Raw genomic sequence first — 22,465 nt, forward strand, 5'->3', positions numbered from 1 at the left:
TTTTATGGGGATGTCTGTGTATCGGTGATCATTCCCAAGCGAGTTTAGAAAAAGCTACACCCATGTGTCTCAGAGGCTGCCAGCAGCAAGCGCTGGTGGTGAGTGACAGAGTAGAAAGAAGGGTCCGGTATTTCTCTGAACGAAATACTGGCATGCATATTGGTTACTTTTATCCACAAGGCCAAAGTGAGAGGAAACATTTGCCCATGGCAAGAAATGCAAACTCTGACCTTCCTTCCCCTTAAAGAAAGCTCAGGGGTGGGGTGAGGTTACCCCATGGTTCCCACTCGAATGCTCATGATGCTGAAGCTACCTCAGAGAAGAATTTATCTTGTTTTTCCTATTTGACATAAACAGACACAGGAAGTTTTAGGTTTATTTGTAGAGTGAATCCTAATATGCTTAAAAAGCAGACTTCAGAGAGCAAACATATACAAAGCTACTTTGAAAAGCCATTTACACTTAAGTTTCTCTACAATAGAGAGATTAACTCCAGCCTCCTGAGGGGTCGGGTGCCCTCAGTGAATCCTGACGCTCTTGTGAAGAGCAGCATGTGAACCAGAGTCGATTCCCGCCAAGTCTTAGTCATCGCCCAGGAAGAGGACAGCACCGATTCCCCAGCCATCGCTGCCTTCGAGCTGCTCCCCGCCATCATCTTCAGTCGTAGATGGGTCACATGCTTTTCCTTGCTTCCTCTGATTCTTAGGAGTACAGAGTGGGTTATTTTTTTCTTTGATCTCGGAGCGTGAGTTTGAAATTGTTTCTCTTTTGACAGCATGTTGTAGGCAGTTATAGAACCTGTAAAGAATTAAATAGACGGTCACATATATGAGTGTTAATGGATGACTGAAACAAACCACGAACTGGTCTGCTCTTTCGAAGTATGACAATGTGGTGCTTTAACCTTATGAAATCAACCGACTACATCTTTCTTGGCCTTCACTGCTGTAAAAGTGTGTTTTCAACTCTTTCAGAGCAGCTCTCACAGGTGAAGCCAGCCATGCGGACGCCATGTCGAGTTGAGTGCTGTGTTTCCATCTCTGCCACACTTGCCTACTTCTGGATATTCAGCTCCTCCCACCACAGAGATATTCAGGTAAGACCCGCCCCAGGGCCTGGTCAGCACTTCCTTTAGCCACACTTCTAACTGCACTAGTGAGTTCACAGCTCCTCACCTTGGAAGCCCAGTGACTGACTGAAGGGCTCTTCACTGCTCACCATTCCTCGGTCCCTGTCAGAAAGCCCACCTACACTGCTACAAAAGCTTTCCCAGCATGCTCCACCTTGGACTCATCTCTCTACTCCATGCCTGCTGTCCTTCTCCTTTCTTTGGTATCTGAAGTGCTTTCTGAAAGAACGTGTAAGTCCATATTTGTCCTCACCCAGTCCATTATCTTCATGAAAATAAACAGTACACTATTCATTTCTGGTGTCCTGCTAATGAGAACCACACTGTCTAAGGACAGTACTGGGCTAGCTCTCATCTGATGTGGAGTGGAGCTGGGAGGTGTGGTAGACAAAAGGTTCACTAGTTCTATGGTTGATTACTCAGTCACTAACCAGTGTTATCACCTCCTGGTTAAAGAAAATACCTGCAAAGACCTAAATGCAAGAACCAAAGTGTGAGACAAACAGACCAACAAATAAAACAATGGAAACGTTACAAGACCAAATCTGGTAATGATTGCTTTCTTGGCCTTAACACCAAAACAGGCAACAAAAGAAAATCAGAAGACAGCTTCATAAGAATCTATAACTTTCCTGCCCCTACAGATACTGCTGGTAGTGAGCAGGGCGTCCGCAGACACAGAAACTATCACCTGTCTGTCGGACATCCAGCAGATAGGAATCCCGAACTTCAGAGCAAAACAACAACCAACTGAAACTTGGACAAGAAACTCGACAGACATCTGTGAGGATGGCAGGCAGGTAGATGGCTGAATACCACTACACACCAGAGAACAAGCTGAACCCTACTGAGGGTCGCCTCACACCACCCTGCTGCTGTCTGCAAGGCAGGGCTCTGAGTTGTCATGGCCTGTGACAATGCAAGATGCACATCTGCCGTGGGCAGCATGTGTGCGGCTCTTCAGGGGGTTAAATGTAGATTTACCATGCTACTCTAGTTCTGAACTAGAGACCTGCAAGTGGGAGGAGTGTGCTTGGCGAGCAATGCTCAGAGCCGTGACAGTCTCACAGGTAAAACTGCCCATCAACAGACAAACAGGGAAACAAAACCCCATTGTGTGTGCACCATAAACACAATGGAAGAGAGAAGTCACTGATGCCTGCTACAGCATATCAGCTGTCAGGGATGCAGCTCTGGGGTAGGTTTCCTATGAAGCGCACACAAGGCCCTAGGCTCAATTCTCAGGCAACAAACAAAACTGCTACATCACAACAGAGTGCAGAGACGGCAGCTACAACAGGACAACAGGACATCATGACAGAGTACACAGACGCAGCTGCACAACGGGACAGACTGCATAATCTCACTAGCTGGAGAGTTGACACACAGAATGGGGTGCTCTGAGGGCTGCAGGTGGGGAGTGCCTGTGCTCAGTGGACGCAGTTTCTGTTCAGGAGGATGAAGGCTCTGGAGGTGGTGGCGATGGCTACTAATCACGTGAATGTATGTAACGCCATTGGTTAAAATGGTAAATTTCTGTTACACACATTTTACCACAGTAAAAAAGATAAAAAAAATAAATAAATCAACTGCTGGAAACAGATTCAATTACTATGCCTTTCTGATTTCTTTACTCTTAACAATATTATATGCCAATATAGTCATCCCTTTATTCTGTTTTATTTAATATTTTATTACACAGTTGATGAAAAGAAGAACATGGTTAATTTCTTTCTACTCAGGGCCACATGGCTTTCTCAGATGCAGGGCTTAACCTCCTGTTAACAAAGAAACCCTTCCCTCATAGTCAGAGGCAGACCTACAAGCTTCAAGTTTTCCACCTGGAAATCGTTATGTATGAAATATCTTACAGTGTCTGTCAGTCCCTGTCTCTTCCAGTCTCCAAATTGGCACTTTACAAAGCAGGCCAAGCTCCCTCACTGTCCTGTCTGGTTCCAGACACCGCGGGCTCTCAGCTCCTCTGCTGGCAAGTCCCTCCCCACAGAGGACAGGCGTGGGAACTACTTTCGCAAGCATGACTATGAACAAGACCTTTCCTCTACTAGAGCATTTTAGGGTACGAGGAGATGGCTCGGTGGGTAACAGCACTCACTGCGTAAGCATCAGGACCCGACTTCAGATCCTGACACCCCTGTAAAAGGCTCATGAGTGGTCTGTGAGCCAGTAGGGCTGCTGGGACCTTGTGACACATCCTAGCACCAGGGTGAGTGAGGAGCCATGTCTCAAGGGCATAAGGCAAATAGAGACAGGGCAGGACAAAGGCCGTTACATTTACATACATATGGAAACGTGCACACAGGTACAGACACCATACACACATACACACAGCACACACACACACACACACCTGCAAACATGCACATCACACATACACACATCTGCATACATCTGCAGGTATCACACACATATATCATACACGTACATAAGCTTGAACACATGTGCACATATACCATATACACATACAAGTCTCACATACGTGCCACGTGTGATCACACACACATCACACACACATGTATGCATACATATCCACATCTGCATATGTCGTACACACAAACATCATACCTATACACACATATGCACACATATTAACACATATGCAGAAATATTTTTAAGTACTTTAACTTGTAACTTTGTCAGGCTGCTAATCTATTTGGGGTTGATTAAGTGTTATTTGTCGGGCTGAGGTTTCCCAATTCTTTTGATTGTCTAAACCAGAAACTGGCCCCATGATGAGGTAGGCTTCACCCTATACCCACCCGTGGCTGTCGAACTTTTCTCTCCTAGGATCAGGAGTTCTGTGCCTGCATCTGGCTGCTCCCTGAGGAGCCCTAATTTGCTTGCACACTCTACTCTGAATTCACACGTATTCTTGTAATCAGGATCTTAAGACACTTTTGCCCTTCTTTAATTTTTCCCTGATTTTATATGATGAGTCTGCTCTCTTGATAGCGGCATACAAACTATCATCTCAAAACACATTTTTGAGGCAATGGATTTAACTCATAATTTGATTTTATGGTTGGTGAGCATGGCTCAATTAACTTTGCCAGGTGTAGAGTTAGCTGATCCTGAGCTATATTTATAAACTTATTGAAATTCAGGGCAGAAAACAGGAGAAACTGAACTGCTGCTTCCTGCGTTGTCCCCCCCCCCCCCCCCCCCGTCCCCTGCATCTTCCTCCCACCCCACCCCCTACAGACACACACACAACACACACAGCCCAGTGTCTATGTGGCACAGTGAGCTTTGTGGCAGTGAGTGTCTGTGTGCAGCTCATGTCTGCAGGCTGCTGGGAAGCTAGGCAAGCTGCCTACCTGAAAGCTTTGCTTTGGTTAGATAGTTCATGCTTGGTGGCAAGGATTTATCATCAAATTTTCCTAAACCAGGATCTGTGTGCTGAGATGACCACTGTGTGTAAGGGATCAGCTGCCCCCCTACCCAACTCTCCAATCTAGTACAGGTCACTCAGTAACCTAAGGGAGGCTTCAGTAACTCTAGATATGGTAGGCTTCAGAGTTGAGTGACAAAGGAGGAAGGTCTCCCTGTTCTGAGTTCACAGCAGGCACTGAGGCCTGCCATGAAGTACATGCTGTTTAATGACTGGCAACTCTTCTTTGAGGTGGCATTTCACCCAAGTTACAGATAACACGATCAAAATACAACAGTGACTTGGTAGAACAGGGCTGAGTAATTTGGTGGGACAGGGTTGAACCTGGGCTGCTGTGGAAACTAGGTCCCATTGGTATCACCGGTGCCTTTGTCTTAGCTGAGGTTGGACACCTCTAGGTAGTCAGGGGTTTCAGGCAGGCATGTCAAGCCATGGGCTCTTCTCCAGTATAAGGACATGACTCTGACACCAATGCAGAGATCAGCTCAGGTGACAGACAGACATCCGATCCACATCCTGCTCTGAGACCAGCTTGATGGGCTGCTGCATAGGTCTTGAATAGAGGCAATGAAGATGGAAAGAAAAGTGACTGAGAGATACTTAGACAGCGATGCAATGCGAGATTTTCAAAAGTGTGGGGAGAAAAAAAGGGAAATTACATAAAAATGTCCATCACTCTGCACCTTATAAATATACAACTTGTCCTGGTGAGCCACAGTGAGATGGCTCTGCGGTCAAAGAAGTTGCCACACAGGCCTGATGGCATGAGCGCGATCTTCTTTTCCTTTAATTTTATTTTTCTTGGATATTTTATATATTTACATTTCAAATGTTACCCCCTTCCCCCCCACTCCCATACTTTTCCCCTCTCTCCTTCCTTCTATGAAGATAATCTCACTACCACCAACTCCAACCTCAACACCCTGGCATTCCCCTACACTGGGGAAGTGAGCCTTAACAGAACCAAGAGCTTCTTCTCCTCCTGTTGATGGTAGACAATGCCATCCTCTGCTACACATGCAGCTGGAGCCATGGGTCCCTCCATGTGTACTCTTTGGTTGATGGTTTAGTCCCTGTGAGCTCTGGGGGGATCTGGTTGGTTGATATTGTTGTTCTTCCTATGACGTTACAAATCCATTCAGCTACTTCAGTCCTTTCTCCAACTCCTCTATTAGGGTCCCAGTGCTCAGTCCTACAGTTAGCTGCAAGCATCTTCATTTGTATCAGAAAGGTTCTCACAGAGCCTCTCAGGAGACATCCATTTCAAGCTCTTGTCAGCAAGCACTTCTTGGCATCAGCAATAGTGACTGGGTTTTGTGGCTGAATATGGGATGGATCCCCAGGTGGGGCAGTCTCTGGATGGCCTTTTCTTCAGTCCCTGCTCCATGTTTTGTCTCCATATTTCCTCCTGTGAGTATTTTGTTTTCCCTTCTAAGAAGGACTGAAGAATCTACACTTTGGTCATCCTTCTTCTTGAGCTTCATGTGGTCTGTGAATTGTTTCATGGGTATTCCAAGCTTTTGGGATAATATCCACTTATCAGTGATTTCACACCATGTGTGTTCTTTTGTGACTAGTTTACCTCACTCAGGATGATATTTTCTAGTTCCATCCATTTGCCTATGAATTTCATGTAGTCAATTGTTTTTAATAACTGAGTAGTATTTCATTTTGTAAATGTACCATATTTTCTGTATCCATTCCTTCGTTGAAGGGCATCTGGGTTCATTCCAGCTTCTGACTATTATAAATAAAGCTGCTGTGAACATAGTGGAGCACGTGTCCTTGTTATATGTCGGAGCATCTTTTGGGTATATGCCCAATTTTCTGAGGAACCTCCAGACTGATTTCCAGAGTGGTTGTACCAGCTTACAATCCTACCAACAATGGAGAAGTGTTCTTTCTCCACATCCTCACCAGCATCTACTATCGCCTAAATTTTTTATCTTATCCACTGTGACTGGTGTGAGGTGGAATCTCAGGGTTGTTTTGATTTGCATTTCCCTGATGACTAAGGATGTCGAACATTTCTTTAGGTGCTTCTCAGCCATTCTATAGTCCTCAGCTGTGAATTCTTTGTTTAGCTCTGTACCCCACTTTTAATAGGATTATTTGATTCTCTAGCGTTTACCTTCTTGAGTCCTTTGTATATATTAGATATTAGCCCTCTATCGGATGTAGGATTGGTAAAGATCTTTTTCCAATTTGTTGGTTGCCTTTTTGTCCTATTGACAGTGTCCTTTGCCTTACAGAAGCTTTGCGACGTTATGAGGTCCCATTTGTCGATTCTTGATCTTAGAGCATAAGCCACTGGTGTTTTGTTCAGGAAATTTTCCTCAGTGTCCATGTGTTCGAGGCTCCTCCCTACTTTTTCTTCTATTAGTTTGAGTGTATCTGGTTTTATGTGGAGGTCCTTGATCCACTTGGACTTAAGCTTTGTACAGGGCGAGAAGAATGGATCGATCTGCATTCTTCTACATGCTGACCTCCAGTTGAACCAGCACCATTTGTTGAAAATGCTGTCTTTTTTTCCATTGGATGGTTTTGGCTCCTTTGTCAAAAATCAAGTGACCATAGGGGGGTGGGTTCATTTCTGGGTCTTCAATTCTACTCCATTGATCTACCTTCCTATCTCTGTACCAATACCATGCAGTTTTTATCACTATTGCTCTGTAATACACCTTGAGGTCAGGGATGGTGATTCCCACAGTTCTTTTATTGTTGAGAATAGTTTTTGCTATCCTGTTTTTGTTGTTTTTGTTGTTGTTGTTGTTTTGTTTTTGTTATTCCAAATGAATTTGCAAATTGTTCTTTCTAATTCTATGAAGGAGTTAGAATTTTGATGGGGATTGCATTGAATCTGTAGATTGCTTTCGGCAAGATGCCCATTTTTACTATATTAATCCTGCCAACCCATGAGAATGGGAGATCTGTCTATTTTCTGAGACCTTCAATTTCTTTCTTAAGAGACTTGAAGTTCTTGTCATACAGCTCTTTCACTTGTTTGTTAGAGTCACACCAAGATATTTTATACTATTTGTACATATTGTGAAGGGTGTTATTTCCCTAATTTCTTGCTCAGCCTGTTTATCCTTTGAGTAGAGGAAGGCTACTGCTTCGTTTGAGTTAATTTTATATCCAGCCACTTTGCTGAAGTTGTTTATCACTGTAGGAATTTTCTGGTGGAATTTTTGGGGTCACTTAAGTATACTATCATATCATTTGCAAATAGTGAAATTTTGACTTCTTCTGTTCCAATCTGTATCCCTTTGACCTCCTTTTGCTGTCTGATGGCTCTGGCTAGGACTTCAAGTACTATATTGATAGGTAGGGAGAGAGTGGACAGCCTTGTCTAGTCCCTGAATTTAGTGGGATTGCTTCAAGTTTTTCCCCATTTAGTTTGGTGTTGGCTATTGTTTTGCTCTATATGGCTTTTACTATGTTTACGTATGGGCCTTGAATTCCTGATCTTTCCAAGACTTTTACCATGAAGGGGTGGTGAATTTTGTCAAATGTTTTCTCAGCATCTAATGAGAAGATCATGTGATTTTTTTTCTTTGAGTTTATTTAATATAGTGGATTACATTGATGGCTTCCCCTATATTGAACCGTGCCTGCAACCCTGGGATGAAGCCTACTTGATGAGAATGATCGTTTGGTGTGTTCTTGGATTCGGTTTGTTAGAATTTTATTGAGTATTTTGCCATTGATATTCATAAGGAAAATTGGTCTGGTTTTCTTTCTTTGTTGGGTCTTTGTGTGGTTTAGGTATAAGTGTAAAAGAACAAATTGGGTAGCGCTCCTTCTGTTTCTATTTTGTGGAACAGTTGGATGAGTATTGGTATTAGGTCTTCTTTGAAGGTCTGAAAGAATTTCATATTAAACCCATCTGGTCCTGGGCTCTTTTTGGTTGGGAGACTTTTAATGACTGCTTCTATTTCTTTAGGAGTTATAGGGTTGTTTAGATGGTTTATCTGATCCTGATTTAGCTTTGGTACCTGGTATCTGTCTAGAAAATTGTCCATTTCACCCAGATTTTCCAGTTTTGTTGAGTATAGGCTTTTGGTTAGTCTGGCTAAGGGTTTATCTATCTTGTTGATTTTCTCAAAGAACCAGCTCCTGGTTTTGTTGGCTTTTTTGTATAGTGCTTTTTGTTTCTACTTGGTTGATTTCATCTGAGTTTGATTATTTCCCACTCTCTACTCCTCTTGGGTGTATTTGCTTCTTTTTGTTCTAGAGCTTTCAGGTGTGCTGTCAAGCTGTTAATGTATGGTCTCTCCGGTTTCTTTTTGGAGGCACTCAGAGCTACTAGTTTTCCTCTCAGTACTGCTTTCATTGTATTCCATAAGTTTGGATATGTTGTGCCTTCATTTTCATTAAATTCTGAAAAGTCTTTAGTTTCTTTCTTTCTTCCTTGACCAAACTGTTATTGAGTAGAGCATTGTTCAGCTTCCATGTATATGTGGGCTTTCGGTCATTTTTTTGTTGTTATTGAAGACCAGCCTTAGTCTGCGGTGATCTGATAGGATGCATGGAATTATTTCAGTTTTCTTTTATCTGTTAAGGCCTGTTTTGTGACCAATTATATGGTCAATTTTGGTACCATAGGTACTGAGAAGAAGGTATATTCTTTTGTTTTAGGATGAAATGTTCTATAGATATCTGTTAAATCCATTTGGTTCATAACTTCTGTTAGTTTCACTGTGTCTCTCTTTAGTTTCTGTTTCCATGATCTGTCCATTGATGAGAGTGTGGTATTGAAGTCTCCTAATATTATTGGGTGAGGTGCAATGTATGCTTTGAGCTTTAGTAAAGTTTCTTTTATGAATGAGGGTGCCCTTCCATTTGGAGCATAGATATTCAGAACTGAGAGTTCATCTTGGTAGATTTTCCCTTTGATGATTATGAAGTGTCCTTCCTTATCTTTTATGATGACTTTTGGTTGAAAGTCGATTTTATTCGATATTAGAATGGCTACTCCATCTTGTTTCTTAGGATCATTTGCTTGGAAATTTTTTTCCCAGCCTTTTACTCTGAGGTATCTTCTTTTGGGTTTAAGGCAAGACGATTACTTTCTTGCTTTTTCTAGGGTGTAGTTTCCCTCCTTATGTTGGAGGTTTCCATCTATTATGCTTTGTAGAGCTGGATTTGTGGAAAGATATTGTATAAATTTGGTTTTGTCATGGAATATCTTGGTTACTCCATCTATTGTAATTGAGAGTTTTGCTGGATACAGTAACCTGGGCTGGCATTTGTGTTCTCTTAGTGTCTGTATGACATCTGTCCAGGATCTTCTGGCTTTCATAGTCTCTGTTGAGAAGTTTGGTGTAATTCTGATAGGTCTACCTTTATATGTTACTTGATCTTTTCCCTTCCTGGTTTTAATATTCTTTCTTTACTTTGTGTATTTTGTGTTTTGACTATTATGTGACTGGAGGAAGTTCTTTTCTGGTCCAACCTATTTGGAGTTCTATAGGCTTCTTATATGTTCATGGGCATCTCTTTCTCTAGGTTAGGGAAGTTTTCTTCTATAATTTTGAAGATATTTACTGGCCCTTTAAGTTGGGAATCTTCATTCTCTTCTATACCTATTATCCTTAGGCTTGGTCTTCTCATTGTGTACTGGATTTCCAGGATATTTTGGGTTAGGAGCTTTTTGCTTTTTGCATTTTCTTTGAGTATTGTGCCAATGTTGTGTATGGCATGTTTTGCCCCTCAGATTCTCTCTTCAATCTCCTGTATTCTGTTGGTGATGCTTGCATCTATGACTCCTGATCTCTTTCCTAGGTTTTCTTTCTCTAGGGTTGTCTCCCTTTGTGATTTCTTTATTGTTTTTATTTCCATTTTTAGATCCTGGATGGTTTTGTTCAATTCCTTTACCTGTTTGGTTGTGTTTTCCTATAATTCTTTAAGGGATTTTTGTGTTTCCTCTTTAAGGGCTTCTACTTGTTTACTTGTGTTCTCCTGTATTTCTTTAAGAGAGTTATTTATCTCCTTCTTAAAGTCCTCTATCATGATCATCCAAATTTTTAAATCCAAATCTTGCTTTTCTGGTGTTGGATATCCAGTATTTGCTGTGGTGGAAGAACTGTATTCTGATGATGGCAAGTAGTCTTGGTTTCTGCTGCTTAGGTTCTTGTGCTTACCCCTTGCCATATGGTTCTCTGATGTTAGTTGGTCTTCCTGTCTCTGACTAGAGCTTGTCCTTCCTGTGAACCTGTGAGCCTGTGATCTTAGGAGTGAGAGCACTCCTGGGAGACCAGCTCTCCATTGGCAGGTTTTGGGTCCAGAGTGCTGTGGGACAGCCCCAGCTCTGGGTGCAGATGGAGGCCTGAAGGGTCCTGTCCTAGGCCGCCCTACAGCTCCAGAGCACTGTGTACTCCCGGTGGGTCTCTATTTGGTTCATCAGTGGAGAGAAAGTGGAGTCTCACCTGTGGGCTTAGTAGTGAGAGGGCTCCTGAGAGACTAGCTCTTTGTGGGCAGGTTTTGGGTCCGGAGGACTATGGGACAACTTTAGCTCTGGGCGCAGAAGGAGACTGGGAGCTTGATCTTCAAAATCATATAATTCACAAAGGTGTCATCTGACCTCTACAACAGGTGATTTGGCTCACTTGCACACACATGCATGTACACATACATACTCATGTAATATACATGCATATCCACTCACACACCCACTCACCACATACATCCACTCATGCACACACACATGCACTCACACACATATACACATGCATGCACACACATGCACTCATATACATACTCATGCACACACACATGCACTCACTCATACACACATGTATGCACACACATGCACTCATACACCCACTCATGCACACACATGCACTCACACACACTCACACACTTGCCACATACACCCACACATGCACTCACACACATACACACATGTATGCACACACATGCACTCATACACCTACTCATGCACACACACATGCACTCACACACACATTCATGCACACACACACACACACACACACACACACTCACACACAGGTACAGCTTGCCTAGGGTACCTGAGTGGCACTAATTGCATACATGGAAGGCAGCATTTATAGACACACTCTGTTAAAAGGGCACCATATGTTCATTTGCCAGGAGGTCCAATGGAAGGCAAAGCAGAAAGATGTGAATTGGAATCAGTCTCCATTCCAGTTCACCAACGAGGGAGGCAACTCCAGATTTGCACCATGACAACAGCTGGTTGTTGAACTAGCCTGGGGTCTAAGACGCTGTCAGAGTGGAAAGAGGAGCCCAGGCAACTTTCAGGGCAGTGTACACAACTCCCCTCAAGCTGTGCCCACCGCTGTCGGACTCTAGCTAGCAGTGTTGCTGGTGGTCACATCTGTCTCTGCAATGCCTCCTTCTGCAATTGTGGAGTGCCATCTCACTGTGCTCTAGTTGCACTGGACCTCAGTCACCTTTCTTTTCTCCGCAGGAGGGAGATGATTACATAAGTTGCCTGGATTATAAACTTAAAATAAAAGAACATGCATCCCTATTTCAAGTACAATGTAGGCATGTATGAATAACATGGGAATAAATAATTAATGTACCTTCCAATTCTTCTCTTGTTTTCCTCCATTTTCTGATTTGCTGTAGTTAAGAGGAACTCAATATATTCCTCTGTCACCAACAGTTTCCCCTTGTGGGTTAATGGGACTTCCAATCCATGTGTACTCCGGACAGCCTGGGTAGATAGGAGTTTAGATGTGAAGAAAAGAGTCTCTGCCGATGGGGCTCAGTTACAACAGTTAACTCCCGTTACAGCAAGTAGGCCCTTGACTTCATCTAATTTACCAACCTCAAACCAACCAAAGGAGACAGAACAGACTTCTGCAAGGACAGTCTATACATCCTGTTTTAGAGGAGATAATATCAGAGAATTTAACAACTTCATACAGTTTCAACAACACTATGGCTTAGAAAGCTTTGGCACATGAACAGAAATAGATGCCACAGCAATACAGGCCTCGAGGAAAATGAGAGTGTCTTCGGGCACCTGCTGGAGCTGAGTACGGCAAACAGGAAGCCCTGCTTCCTCCACCGCAGCATGGCTGCCTCTTCAGGGCTATGGCTGCTGATCTTAGCAACTGTGGAGGAAACAGTATATCCCTGTGCATCCCAAAGCCGGGTAGAGGGCAAGCACAGAAGCAAACAGAACAAAAAACAAAACCAAGCCCCTACAAAGCCCATTTGCACTGAGGAACAGAAACTCATGTATTAGATCTCTAGTGAGCTTCCTAGTAGCCAAGATAAACCAGAGGAGCACAGCCTGGCTCCTGCCTCTAGGAGCTCACACTTAGAAATAAACAACCGCACAGAATCACAGCATAGCACATGAATCCTTGTGTGTGTACAAACATTCACAAGTGAAACACGATAATCACATGACAGATGCTCTGGTGAAGTCTGGTGCTCGGCTCCACACCAAAGCAAGCATTTGTGTGGGATTTCCAGGGATAACGACAATTTCATCAAACATAAAAACAGAGAGTGGAGGTTCTAGTCAGAGCAGCAACAGCGGTAGAACAGATTTGTGCATGCACACATAACACACACACACACACACACACACACACACACACACACCACACACACACACACACACACACCTACGACAGTTTAAGGCTGTGAGTAACTAGGAAAAGCTTGGGAGACTCTGGTGTTTTGAAGGAGAGATTCTGGCAATGTGGGTCAGGGACTGGCATGGCTGGAGGAGACCTCTCTCTCTCAGAAATGAGGAGATGGATGCCGAGTGCTGGCTCAGGACCAGGACAGGGTGCAGGACCTGGTTGGCAAAGGCACAGAGGCAGATTCGATCAGACCATGATTGACTGGAAACAGGGAAAGTGAAAGAAAGGTAAAGATGTGTGTGAACTTTCCCTTGGGCACGCATGATGTGCTGTGGAGTGAAGGCTTTGAGTCAGTCAGTCAGTCAGTCAGTCAGTCAGTCAGTCAGTCAGTCATGCTCTGAATTCCTTGCCAGTCACCTCTGTTTGAGAAACAGGCTGTTTGTTAAAAATAGAGTGGAGGGAGCTCAAAGAGAAGGAGTTTGACAGTGTTCAGATACAATATGTCCTGTGCAAACAGTAGACACCACAGAGATCAGAATCGGGCAAAATTACCATGTGTCTGCTTGGCCGGAAAAGGACAAAAAGATCGAGGCCTGCAAGGACCTTGGGGTAATTGAGATCAAGGGCTGGCAAACTGTTTCTGTGAAGGGACAGATAACACATTTCCTTGATTTTGCAGATCACACAGTATGTCACTACACAGTTTTGATGCAGTGATATGAAACAGACAATGCAATCATGCATCGGAGGGTAGAGTGAACTGCTCCCCACGGCTGGGCTTGGCTCAAGGATAAAGATGTGCTAGGCCTCTGAGGAGACAACAGAGGCAAGCACAGCTGTGGATAGAGGTTGTCAGCAAGGAAGACTTGGTGCCCAGGAGGCTGTGTACACAGCACCACCACAGTTATCATCATCCCTGATGACTCAGGAGAAGGCTGGAAGAACAAGGAACAGGTACAAGCAGAGAATGTGGTTAAAAAAAAGGGGGTGGGGGAGGACTCAGATATGAATCCAACGGCTGGATGGCATTTTGGGAAGGAGGGACAGGGCGGGGGGAACTAACAGACAATCTTGTTCATGTCAGACTCACAGAACTGTGTTGAGAGAGTCTCTGTGTACTGTGTGGAAGCATTCCCCACAATAAAAAGCCCATGTCCAGTGAGCTGATACAGGCTTACAAGGGGGGACATCTGGGCGCAGAGAGAGGAACGCTGGGAGATAGTCAGGTGGGAACACTCGCCACCTGGACTCCAGGAAGTTGGATACAGGAAGCCAAGGAGCGGCAACCAGCCACAGGGCAGAACCTAGACTAGCTTAAACAGGACAAGCGAATTATGAGCTAGCAGGAACAAGCCCAAACTTATGGCCTTGTCCATGAATGATTCTCAGTCATCATTTGGGAACTTGGGCGCAGGAAGAAAAGACAGCCGTTTCAGAGCTGTTCCTGCCGATGGCATGGCTCCTTACCAGCATGATCTTCCCTCGCTTCCCCACGGTGATGCCTGAGTTCCTGAAGCCAGAATCAATGGCCACTGAATGCTGTAAGAGAACACAACACCCTAGGTTCTGGGCTGCCAACCTGCCAGACCCTCAGCCCTGTCCCGTAAGTGGCAGAAACAGGTAACTGAAAACCATCAATGTGATTGGCTGCGTGGGCTGTGCTTCAAAGCCCATCATGATGCCTGGTATACAAACTCCGAGAGCCGCCTCAGAAACCTCACCAAGAGAGGGTAAAACTGGCTTCTGACCAATGACTGTGAACTAAAGCACATGACCAAACCATGCTGGACGGAAGCAAACGTCAAACGAATGAAGTGCTTTCTCTAAGAAAGGAGGCTTCCCTCAGCATCCTCTCCCGTCCTAAAGGAAGCCGTAGCTGTAGCTGTGAGGGGCTATGGCCTGAGCGTGTGCCGCACCCATGGAGATGCTCAGGCATCTCGTCAGCTCTAAAGGGCACAGGCCTTCCTCAGCTCAGTGGCTCTTGACTGGGCATGGTTCTGTCCCTCAGGGGTGTTCTGCAGTGACAGGAAGGATTAATGGTTGCCAAGCTGTCACAATTACAGGACAGTTGTGGTGGCAGGGACGCTTCCACAACACTCTATGGTATAAAGAACCAAATATCCACAGTGCAGGCATGGAGAATTTACTGTACAGGGCTCTCCTTTTGAGGTATCGTCAGTGCCCTGTGTTGGGCACCACGAGGATTGTACTGATGAGTCCCATCTCCAGTCTGAACCACTCACCCACAGGGGACTCTGTTTTAGAGTCCCATTCCTCACTCAGCCAGGCTTTGGCCCAGAACACCATGGTCCATCCAATGACTCAGGCTCCAGAGTGAGTATGCCTTAGCTTTTCCCCTTTAACGCCCCCTTCTACCCCCAACCCCTTCCACCTGGCCTACTCTGTGCTAATTTCTCACGGGTCTGTTCCCATCTGGTTCTCTCTGCAAGGAAGCCTCCCAGCTGCCTTCCTGAAGCTCCTTCCCATTGCTCTCTAGCAGTACCCTGACCGTGCTGTAAACAGCACTTACTCCAGGAGACAGACTGTCTTCTGACTGCTTGACTCTCTCCCTCCCCTGGAATAAATGCAAACTCTGGGGAGACCATGGCCTTCTACTCTTCTCCAGTACCTGACAGACTGGGCGACACTGAGTGTGCTCACAGGCAGGGAGGGCCTACTGTGCTCCACTGCAGGGAGCTCTAACGTGCAGTCGGCATTTGGCCCAGAAGAGTGCATCTAGGCTCCACTGGGAACTGGACCGGGTCTGTGTGGTGGTGGTTTGAATAGGTGTGGTTTTGAATGCTTGGCCCACACGGAGTGGCACTATTAGGAAGTGTGGCCTTGTTGGAGGAAGTGTGTCACGCTGGGGATGGGCTTTGAGGCCTCCTATGCTTAGGCTCTGCCCAGGGCAGAAGAGTCCCCTCCTGGTAGAGGAATCAAGCCATAGAGCTCTCAGCTCCTTCTCAGAACTACATCTGTCTGCGCACTACCATGCTTCTCACCGAGATGATAATGGAGTGAACCTCTGAAGGGTAAGCCAGCCCTGATCAAACACTCTCTTTATAAGAGTTGCTTTGGTCATGGTGTCTCTTCACAACAATGAAACCCTAACTGAGACAGGTTTGAAAGGGGGAAGGCAGAGTTTCAGCAGCACTGTGGTGTGCTCTAGACTGAGATGAGAACGGGACAGATCCAAGTCTACAGGAAACAAAGTCACAGGTGGCAGAGCACGGCTTCTTAACCAGAGGTTTGAAAGTGCGTCTAAGTGCGCCTGCTTCCTTTCCCTCTCCACAGTGACTGTTTCCTGATGCACGGCTTTAAAAGGTGCGTTCTGACGTCTCTCCAGCGTGGCTCTTCAGGTCCGTCTACACTCCAGAGCAGACTTTTATACAAACATCAACGTCATTTTGTGTTAGAATTGAACTGGCTCTCAAGGCCTCAGTGATGTACTAACTCCAGCGACAACATTTGCAGAAAGGGCCTTTATGTTTGTAATGTTGAATGAGGCTGTCAAGGCGGGGCCCTAAGTCAACAGGGCTGATGTCCTATAAGAAATGCCACTGGTGTGCATTCACAGAGGAAGGGCCATGAAAGAGGCTGGGGAGAGGAGGTGTCTGTAAGGCAGACAGACAGGCATCCAGATAGGACACATGTCTCAAGTCTGGACACTTCTCTATGGTGCTATGGTACTGTGACACTATGGCCTGTGATACTATGGTGCTGTGATACTATGGCCTGTGACACTATGGTGCTGTGACACTATGGCCTGTGCACTATGGTACTGTGACACTGTGGCCTGTGACACTATGGTGCTGTGACACTAAGGTGCTGTGACACTATGGTTTGCAACACTATGGCCTGTGACACTATGGCACTGTGACACTATAGTGCTGTGACACTGTGGCCTGTGATACTATGGTGCTGTGACACTATGGCCTGTGACACTATGGTGCTATGACACTATGGCCTGTGCACTATGGTACTGTGACACTGTGGCCTGTGACACTATGGTGCTGTGACACTAAGGTGCTGTGACACTATGGTTTGCAACACTATGGCCTGTGACACTATGGCACTGTGACACTATAGTGCTGTGACACTGTGGCCTGTGATACTATGGTGCTGTGACACTATGGCCTGTGATACTATGGTGCTATGACACTATGGCCTGTGACACTATAGTGCTGTGACACTGTGGCCTGTGACACTATGGCCTGTGACACTATGGTACTGTGACACTATGGCCTGTGACACTATGGTGCTATGATACTATGGCACTGTAACACTATGACCTGTGACACTATGTCCTGTGATACTATGGTGCTATGACACTGTGGTCTGTGACACTATGGTGCTGTGACACTAAGGTGCTGTGACACTATGGTTTGCAACACTATGGCCTGTGACACCATGGCACTGTGACACTATGGCCTGTGACACTATGGCCTGTGTCACTATGGTTTGTGACACTATGGCCTGTGACACTATGGTTTGTGACACTATGGCCTGTGCACTATGGTACTGTGACACTATGGCCAGTGACACTATGGTGCTATGACACTATGGTACTGTGACACTATGACCTGTGACACTATGTCCTGTGACACTATGGTGCTGTGACACTATGTCCTGTGACACTATGGTGCAGCTGTGATTCCCTTCACCAATCCTCCCCACAGGCTGTGTGACTCCTGAATGACCTCACTCTGTTAATGCAAAAGCTAATACATTTTGACTCTGTCACCCTCTCATGTTCTTTGTTGTCATCTTAGGCCATGTCACCACTCTTCACCACACCCCTCAGAGGCCACTAAAACGAGCCCTGACTATTCTGTAGCAGAACTAGGCTCTGGAAACACCAAGCCTTTGCAGCTAGCCCTTGCCTGACAAGGCAAATGGACCTCTTCTGCCCTAAAGGCCTCCGTCTTTCTCTCCACTCATCCTCACTCCCCTCCAAGCCCTGCTTCTTCTGCTCTGTGAATACACCAAGTCCTTTCTTGCTTCTGAAACTGAGCACTGGGAACATTGTAATCTGTTTGGAGTCTTTGTTTCCCAGCTGCAGGCCTAACTCTGTTTCTTCCTTTTCAGTGTTAGCTTCAGGAACTTCTTCAGAGCTTCAGAGCAGCTTGTGGGTGAGGACCTGCACACAGCTCTCCCCAGATGCTCTGGTACATGGAGAGTGCTCTCACTAAATTACAGTTGCAGTGAAACAACTCTGCACATAAGCAAGCTAAAGGGACAAGATGAGCAGGAGACTTCAAACATGCAGTTCTAGAGCTTTCTTCTAGAACTCAGTCAGAAAACCAAAGACACAGCACTGTGAAATTCACATGAATGGAGCTGAGGGAGGCAGGGCGTCATGTGTGGGCACTCATTTCACTCCCCAGAGGTTACCAGGAGTCCCTGCTCCTAACACTTGACAGAAATAGCTAGACCAGTCAAACAGGTGAGAACAACTAAGCCAAAGAGAAGCTGAATAAATATTAAATATTTTCAAAAGCTGGCTTAAGGCCTAAAATTAATTCTACTGACAGATGTCTGAGTTCAAGAGCAAGCTCAAAGTCTTACCAGGGTTTGTGCGTCCTGCAGTGTCCGGCACTGCACATGGAGGATAAATGGTTCAAACTTCAACACAGCATCGCTGGTTGCACCCTTCAGAGCTGCCATCTGAGGGAACCAAAGGTCAGCATGAGGCCTGGCTGCCCCGCCCCGTCCTGTCAACCGTTGGTCCTCCCCACCCACCTTCTGCTTCCTAGACATTCTCTGGCCCACTAACCACTCTGTCTGAGATATCTGTGTCCTCTGCCTTTTGACATTTTATTAAAACGTTATTATTTGCTATTTTACTTACAAAGTTTCTTTACATTTCTTTACTTATTTATTTATGGGGTGAGGTGGGACATCTGCCCTTGGAGCATATGAAGGGGAGGGAGCTCTCCCCCTTCTACAGGAGAATGCCTGAACCAGCCATGCCTCGCTCAGTGTCTATTTCTCTCCTTTCATCTTTTCTGCATAGGATGGGACTGGATTTCTACAAGTACCTGGAGGGAAAGGTGTCTGTCTGATCCAACCTTCCCGGTGCTCACCTAACCCTTTAGGCTCAGAGAAGACACACACACTGGGCACAGCCATGAACGTGTCCAGACGTGACCTTGGTAAATGATAAGCCCTTATTTCCAACAATGAAGTTGGCAATGCAGAGTGAAGTCCCTTCTTTTATAATTTTTTTCCAGGTTGCAAAGTTATTAAATAACAGAGCTGAATGAGAGATTTGGGCCCAGTGAGCCAAACTCTGCTGCTGCCAAGGAGGCTCCTCTGCTGAGCTGCAGGCACAGGGGCGCTTCCACATGGTCGGTCACTCCTACAGCCCGACAGGGCAGATGTAGCGAAAGCTTTCTACGCTTCATAATCTTCAGCCACGACAATTACACAGGGAATGTTCTACTCCTCATTTATACTGTGGACTTTTAAAGTTCATTTCTTAATTTAAAACTTACCACGTCATCTTTCACACAAGGCTTGTGTGTGACCAGCAGCCAGCAGCAGTGCTGTTTCTGAACTCTGGGACCATTCGTGCTCTAAAACAACAGAAAACTTAATTATAACACTTAACAAAATAAGTACATTCGCACTGTATAACGCGACGGGCATTCCTAAATTAGCACTCAGAAGGATCACTGAAAATAATTCAATATATTTTGGGTTAAGATAAACTGGGAGAAAAATCCAACTCAGATAACTTGGGACTTGAAAGGTAAAAGTGTCTGTTTTGTGTTTGCTTCTGTGTTTGTGTTGTGACGCTGGGGATGTGACCCAAGGCCTTATGAACACTAGATGTGCACACTTACCAAGCAAGGGTCACACTCCCCGCTGGCGTTGCTCTGTTGGCAGGAACAGATGAGGAGCAGCTCATCATAAAATGAAAAGGGGAGGGGCACCTCCTGTAGAACAGTGTGGCTAACACAATGGAAGATCTACCTTTTGCTGACTCCTGGGACAGGCACTCCTTTGGAGAATTTCATCACTATGGACATGCATTTGAGATTTGTAAAGTAGACTGTATTTGCAAAGAATCCAGGAGCAATGTGCCAAAGATCTGGAAAGGCTTTTGTTACAACACCGATTGAAACATTGTTTCTTTGCAAATTCTAATAGGTATATGCAGATCCTAAGGAACCACATTTGGGAAGATCACTGTGTCTCAAAAGTAACTGTGTACACAGAGCACAGTTAACTGGTTTTCATCATAAGGCTATAGTAACATGTATTTGGCCTTGTGCTGGCTGCTATAAACCTCAGAGTCAAATGAGTGGTTTACATTTAACAGATGTACAAAATCTAATACCATGACTTGGAACATCTCTGGTTTATCTATGTTTTTCTCATCCTGATTTTTTTCACTTTCCTTCTTTTATAATAATAATAGTGATAATAATGATAATAATAGTGCAGAATAGAAGTAAATTGCCACAAAGTGTAAGATACATAAACAAAAAGAGGCTCAGAAAGAGTCCTAAGATGGTTCAGAATGAACAGCCACTGGTAAGCGGGTGCTGTGCTTGTGTGCACCTCTTTCTGTGTATGGCGGAATGGCAGAGCTTGGAGGCTCATGTCTCAGATATGTGGATATAAGGAAGCATTACAGAACAGCTACTCCAGAAGCTGAAGCAGGAGGATCACAGGCTCAAGGACTCCTTGGTCTATTGTGTTCAACATCAGCCTAGGCAACTTGGAAAGACCCTGTTTTAGAAGGTTAAAAAAAAAAAGGTAGGGAGGAGGCTGGAGGTATAACTCAGTGACAGAGCATTTGCTGAGCACAGTGAGACCCCAAGTTCAGTTCTCAGTACTGCCACTCCTAAATGAAGGGTATGAGCAAGACAGGAACAGGTAACTAAAAGCCAAGAAGAAAACAGTTCAACCTTGGCAATCAGTTAAAAAGAGGAAAGGACTGCAGGATACAGTACAGTATAAATTTGCATTTTCTTTTCTTTTTTTTTTTTTTTTAATTTTCTTTTTTGTCGGTGCTGGGGACCGAACCCAGGGCCTTGCGCTTGCTAGGCAAGTGCTCTACCACTGAGCTAAATCCCCAACCCCTGGATTTTCTGAAGTAAGAAAGTTTCAGCTCTGATACTTAGCCACGAAAATTCTGCTTTTAAAGGCAAACATATAAATATATTGTATTATTCTATTTATGATTATATATGTATACACACACTGCACGTGCGTGTGTGTGCGCACACACACACAGAAAATGAATGTGTTGGGTAACATGGCTTGGAGGAGAGAAAATAGTGTTTCAGAGACTCATTAGAAAACTCCTGAAAAAACCCAGTCGGGGTAGTGGTAGAAGGGGTGTGGGCGGCTAGCTTGTGAGCAAGAGTGTCCATGAACATGACGAGAGTGATGGAAGCAATGTAAACATAAACAGACCTTGCTAATCTGGGACTTCAGTAAGTGATTAACCAAGAGGACCTAGCAACTTTTAACCAGCAATGTGGGCCAGGCACGATGATAAAGCTGGAAATAAATTATCCTATTTCGCTTACTCAAAATCCTATGCAACCGATGTTGTCTAGTTATCCTCTCAGTTCGTGGGATAGGGAAGAGGATGAGAGCATGTAAATTGTATAAACAATCAACAGTTCTCAGCTAAAGGCTTCTACAAGTATTGTTTCATTTACCAAAAATGGCCAGGGTTGCAATAATAAAGTTGGCCACTATGGGGCAGCGACCTCTTAGTCTTAGGATGCCCATCTAGTAGTGACAGTGACTTGGTAAGAGCGGGTTTGAGTGCGGTTGGGCGTGACTCAGGGGACTAGAGAATTAAATTCCTCTAGCATCCTATAAACCCAAGTTTCTAGCTGTTGCCACTTAAGCTGATTCCACCATCATTGTGTGTGTGGGGGGGTGGGGCGGGGGGGGTATTAGCATTACAACATCGCTTGTAAGGGCCCCAGGGAGATAACAAGTAACTCTTTGGAAGCACAGGTCACCGAGATCACCTTCCCGACCGCACAGGTTCCGCGGGCTGGGGCCTCACCCCGTCTAGAAGGAGGATGCGGCCTGCGCAGGAGCTGGTAGTGAAAAACTCTTCCCGCGAATTCAGGAGCTCCACCACCTCCACCGCGTCCTCGTCCACACTGCCCTTCCGGCTAAGGTCTGCCTTGCTCAGACTCTGCGCCTTCCATCGGCCGAACTCTGCGCTGCGGTCCATGAGCGAGCGATCTGGAATTGGCTCTCTGCTTTGGAATTCGCCTTTTTCTCCATGGGCGCAGCCATATTGCCGCCACGGTGGCCGTAGAGGACCAAACTTCCCCATTTGCGCAACCAGGA

At 45.2% G+C, this 22,465-nt stretch overlaps 1 protein-coding gene across 3 annotated transcripts; it reads right to left on the reverse strand.

Moving 5' to 3' along the window:
• Nucleotides 1–334: 334 nt before the first annotated feature.
• Nucleotides 335–22,417, reverse strand: Tyw3 (tRNA-yW synthesizing protein 3 homolog). 3 transcript variants are annotated; one of them, NM_001399415.1, is made up of 6 exons: nt 22,173–22,383; nt 19,630–19,710; nt 18,701–18,799; nt 14,600–14,671; nt 12,113–12,246; nt 335–798 (listed from the first exon to the last, which is right to left on the reverse strand). In NM_001399415.1, exons 1-6 carry the CDS (start codon nt 22,344–22,346, stop codon nt 582–584), a joined length of 777 nt encoding a protein of 258 aa, NP_001386344.1. In that variant the 5' UTR covers nt 22,347–22,383; the 3' UTR covers nt 335–581. The 3 variants fall into 3 exon arrangements, with proteins under 3 accessions (NP_001386344.1, NP_001386345.1, XP_087487420.1); XM_087631294.1 differs by having other exon boundaries at nt 344–798; nt 22,135–22,417; NM_001399416.1 differs by lacking the exon at nt 12,113–12,246.
• Nucleotides 22,418–22,465: the final 48 nt, after the last annotated feature.

This window comes from Rattus norvegicus, chromosome 2, assembly GCF_021556685.1.
Source record: "Rattus norvegicus strain SHRSP/BbbUtx chromosome 2, alternate assembly SHRSP_T2T, whole genome shotgun sequence".
NCBI lineage: Eukaryota > Metazoa > Chordata > Mammalia > Rodentia > Muridae > Rattus > Rattus norvegicus.

Coding starts and splice junctions, on each gene's coding strand:
- Tyw3 (NM_001399415.1), bottom strand. CDS start 22,346: ATGGACCGCAGCGCAGAGTTCGGCCGATGGAAGGCGCAGAGTCTGAGC. Junction 12,247..14,599: donor AGCGAGGGAAGATCATGCTG/GTAAGGAGCCAT, acceptor CTATCTACCCAG/GCTGTCCGGAGTACACATGG. Junction 799..12,112: donor AACAAGAGAAGAATTGGAAG/GTACATTAATTA, acceptor AATTCTTTACAG/GTTCTATAACTGCCTACAAC.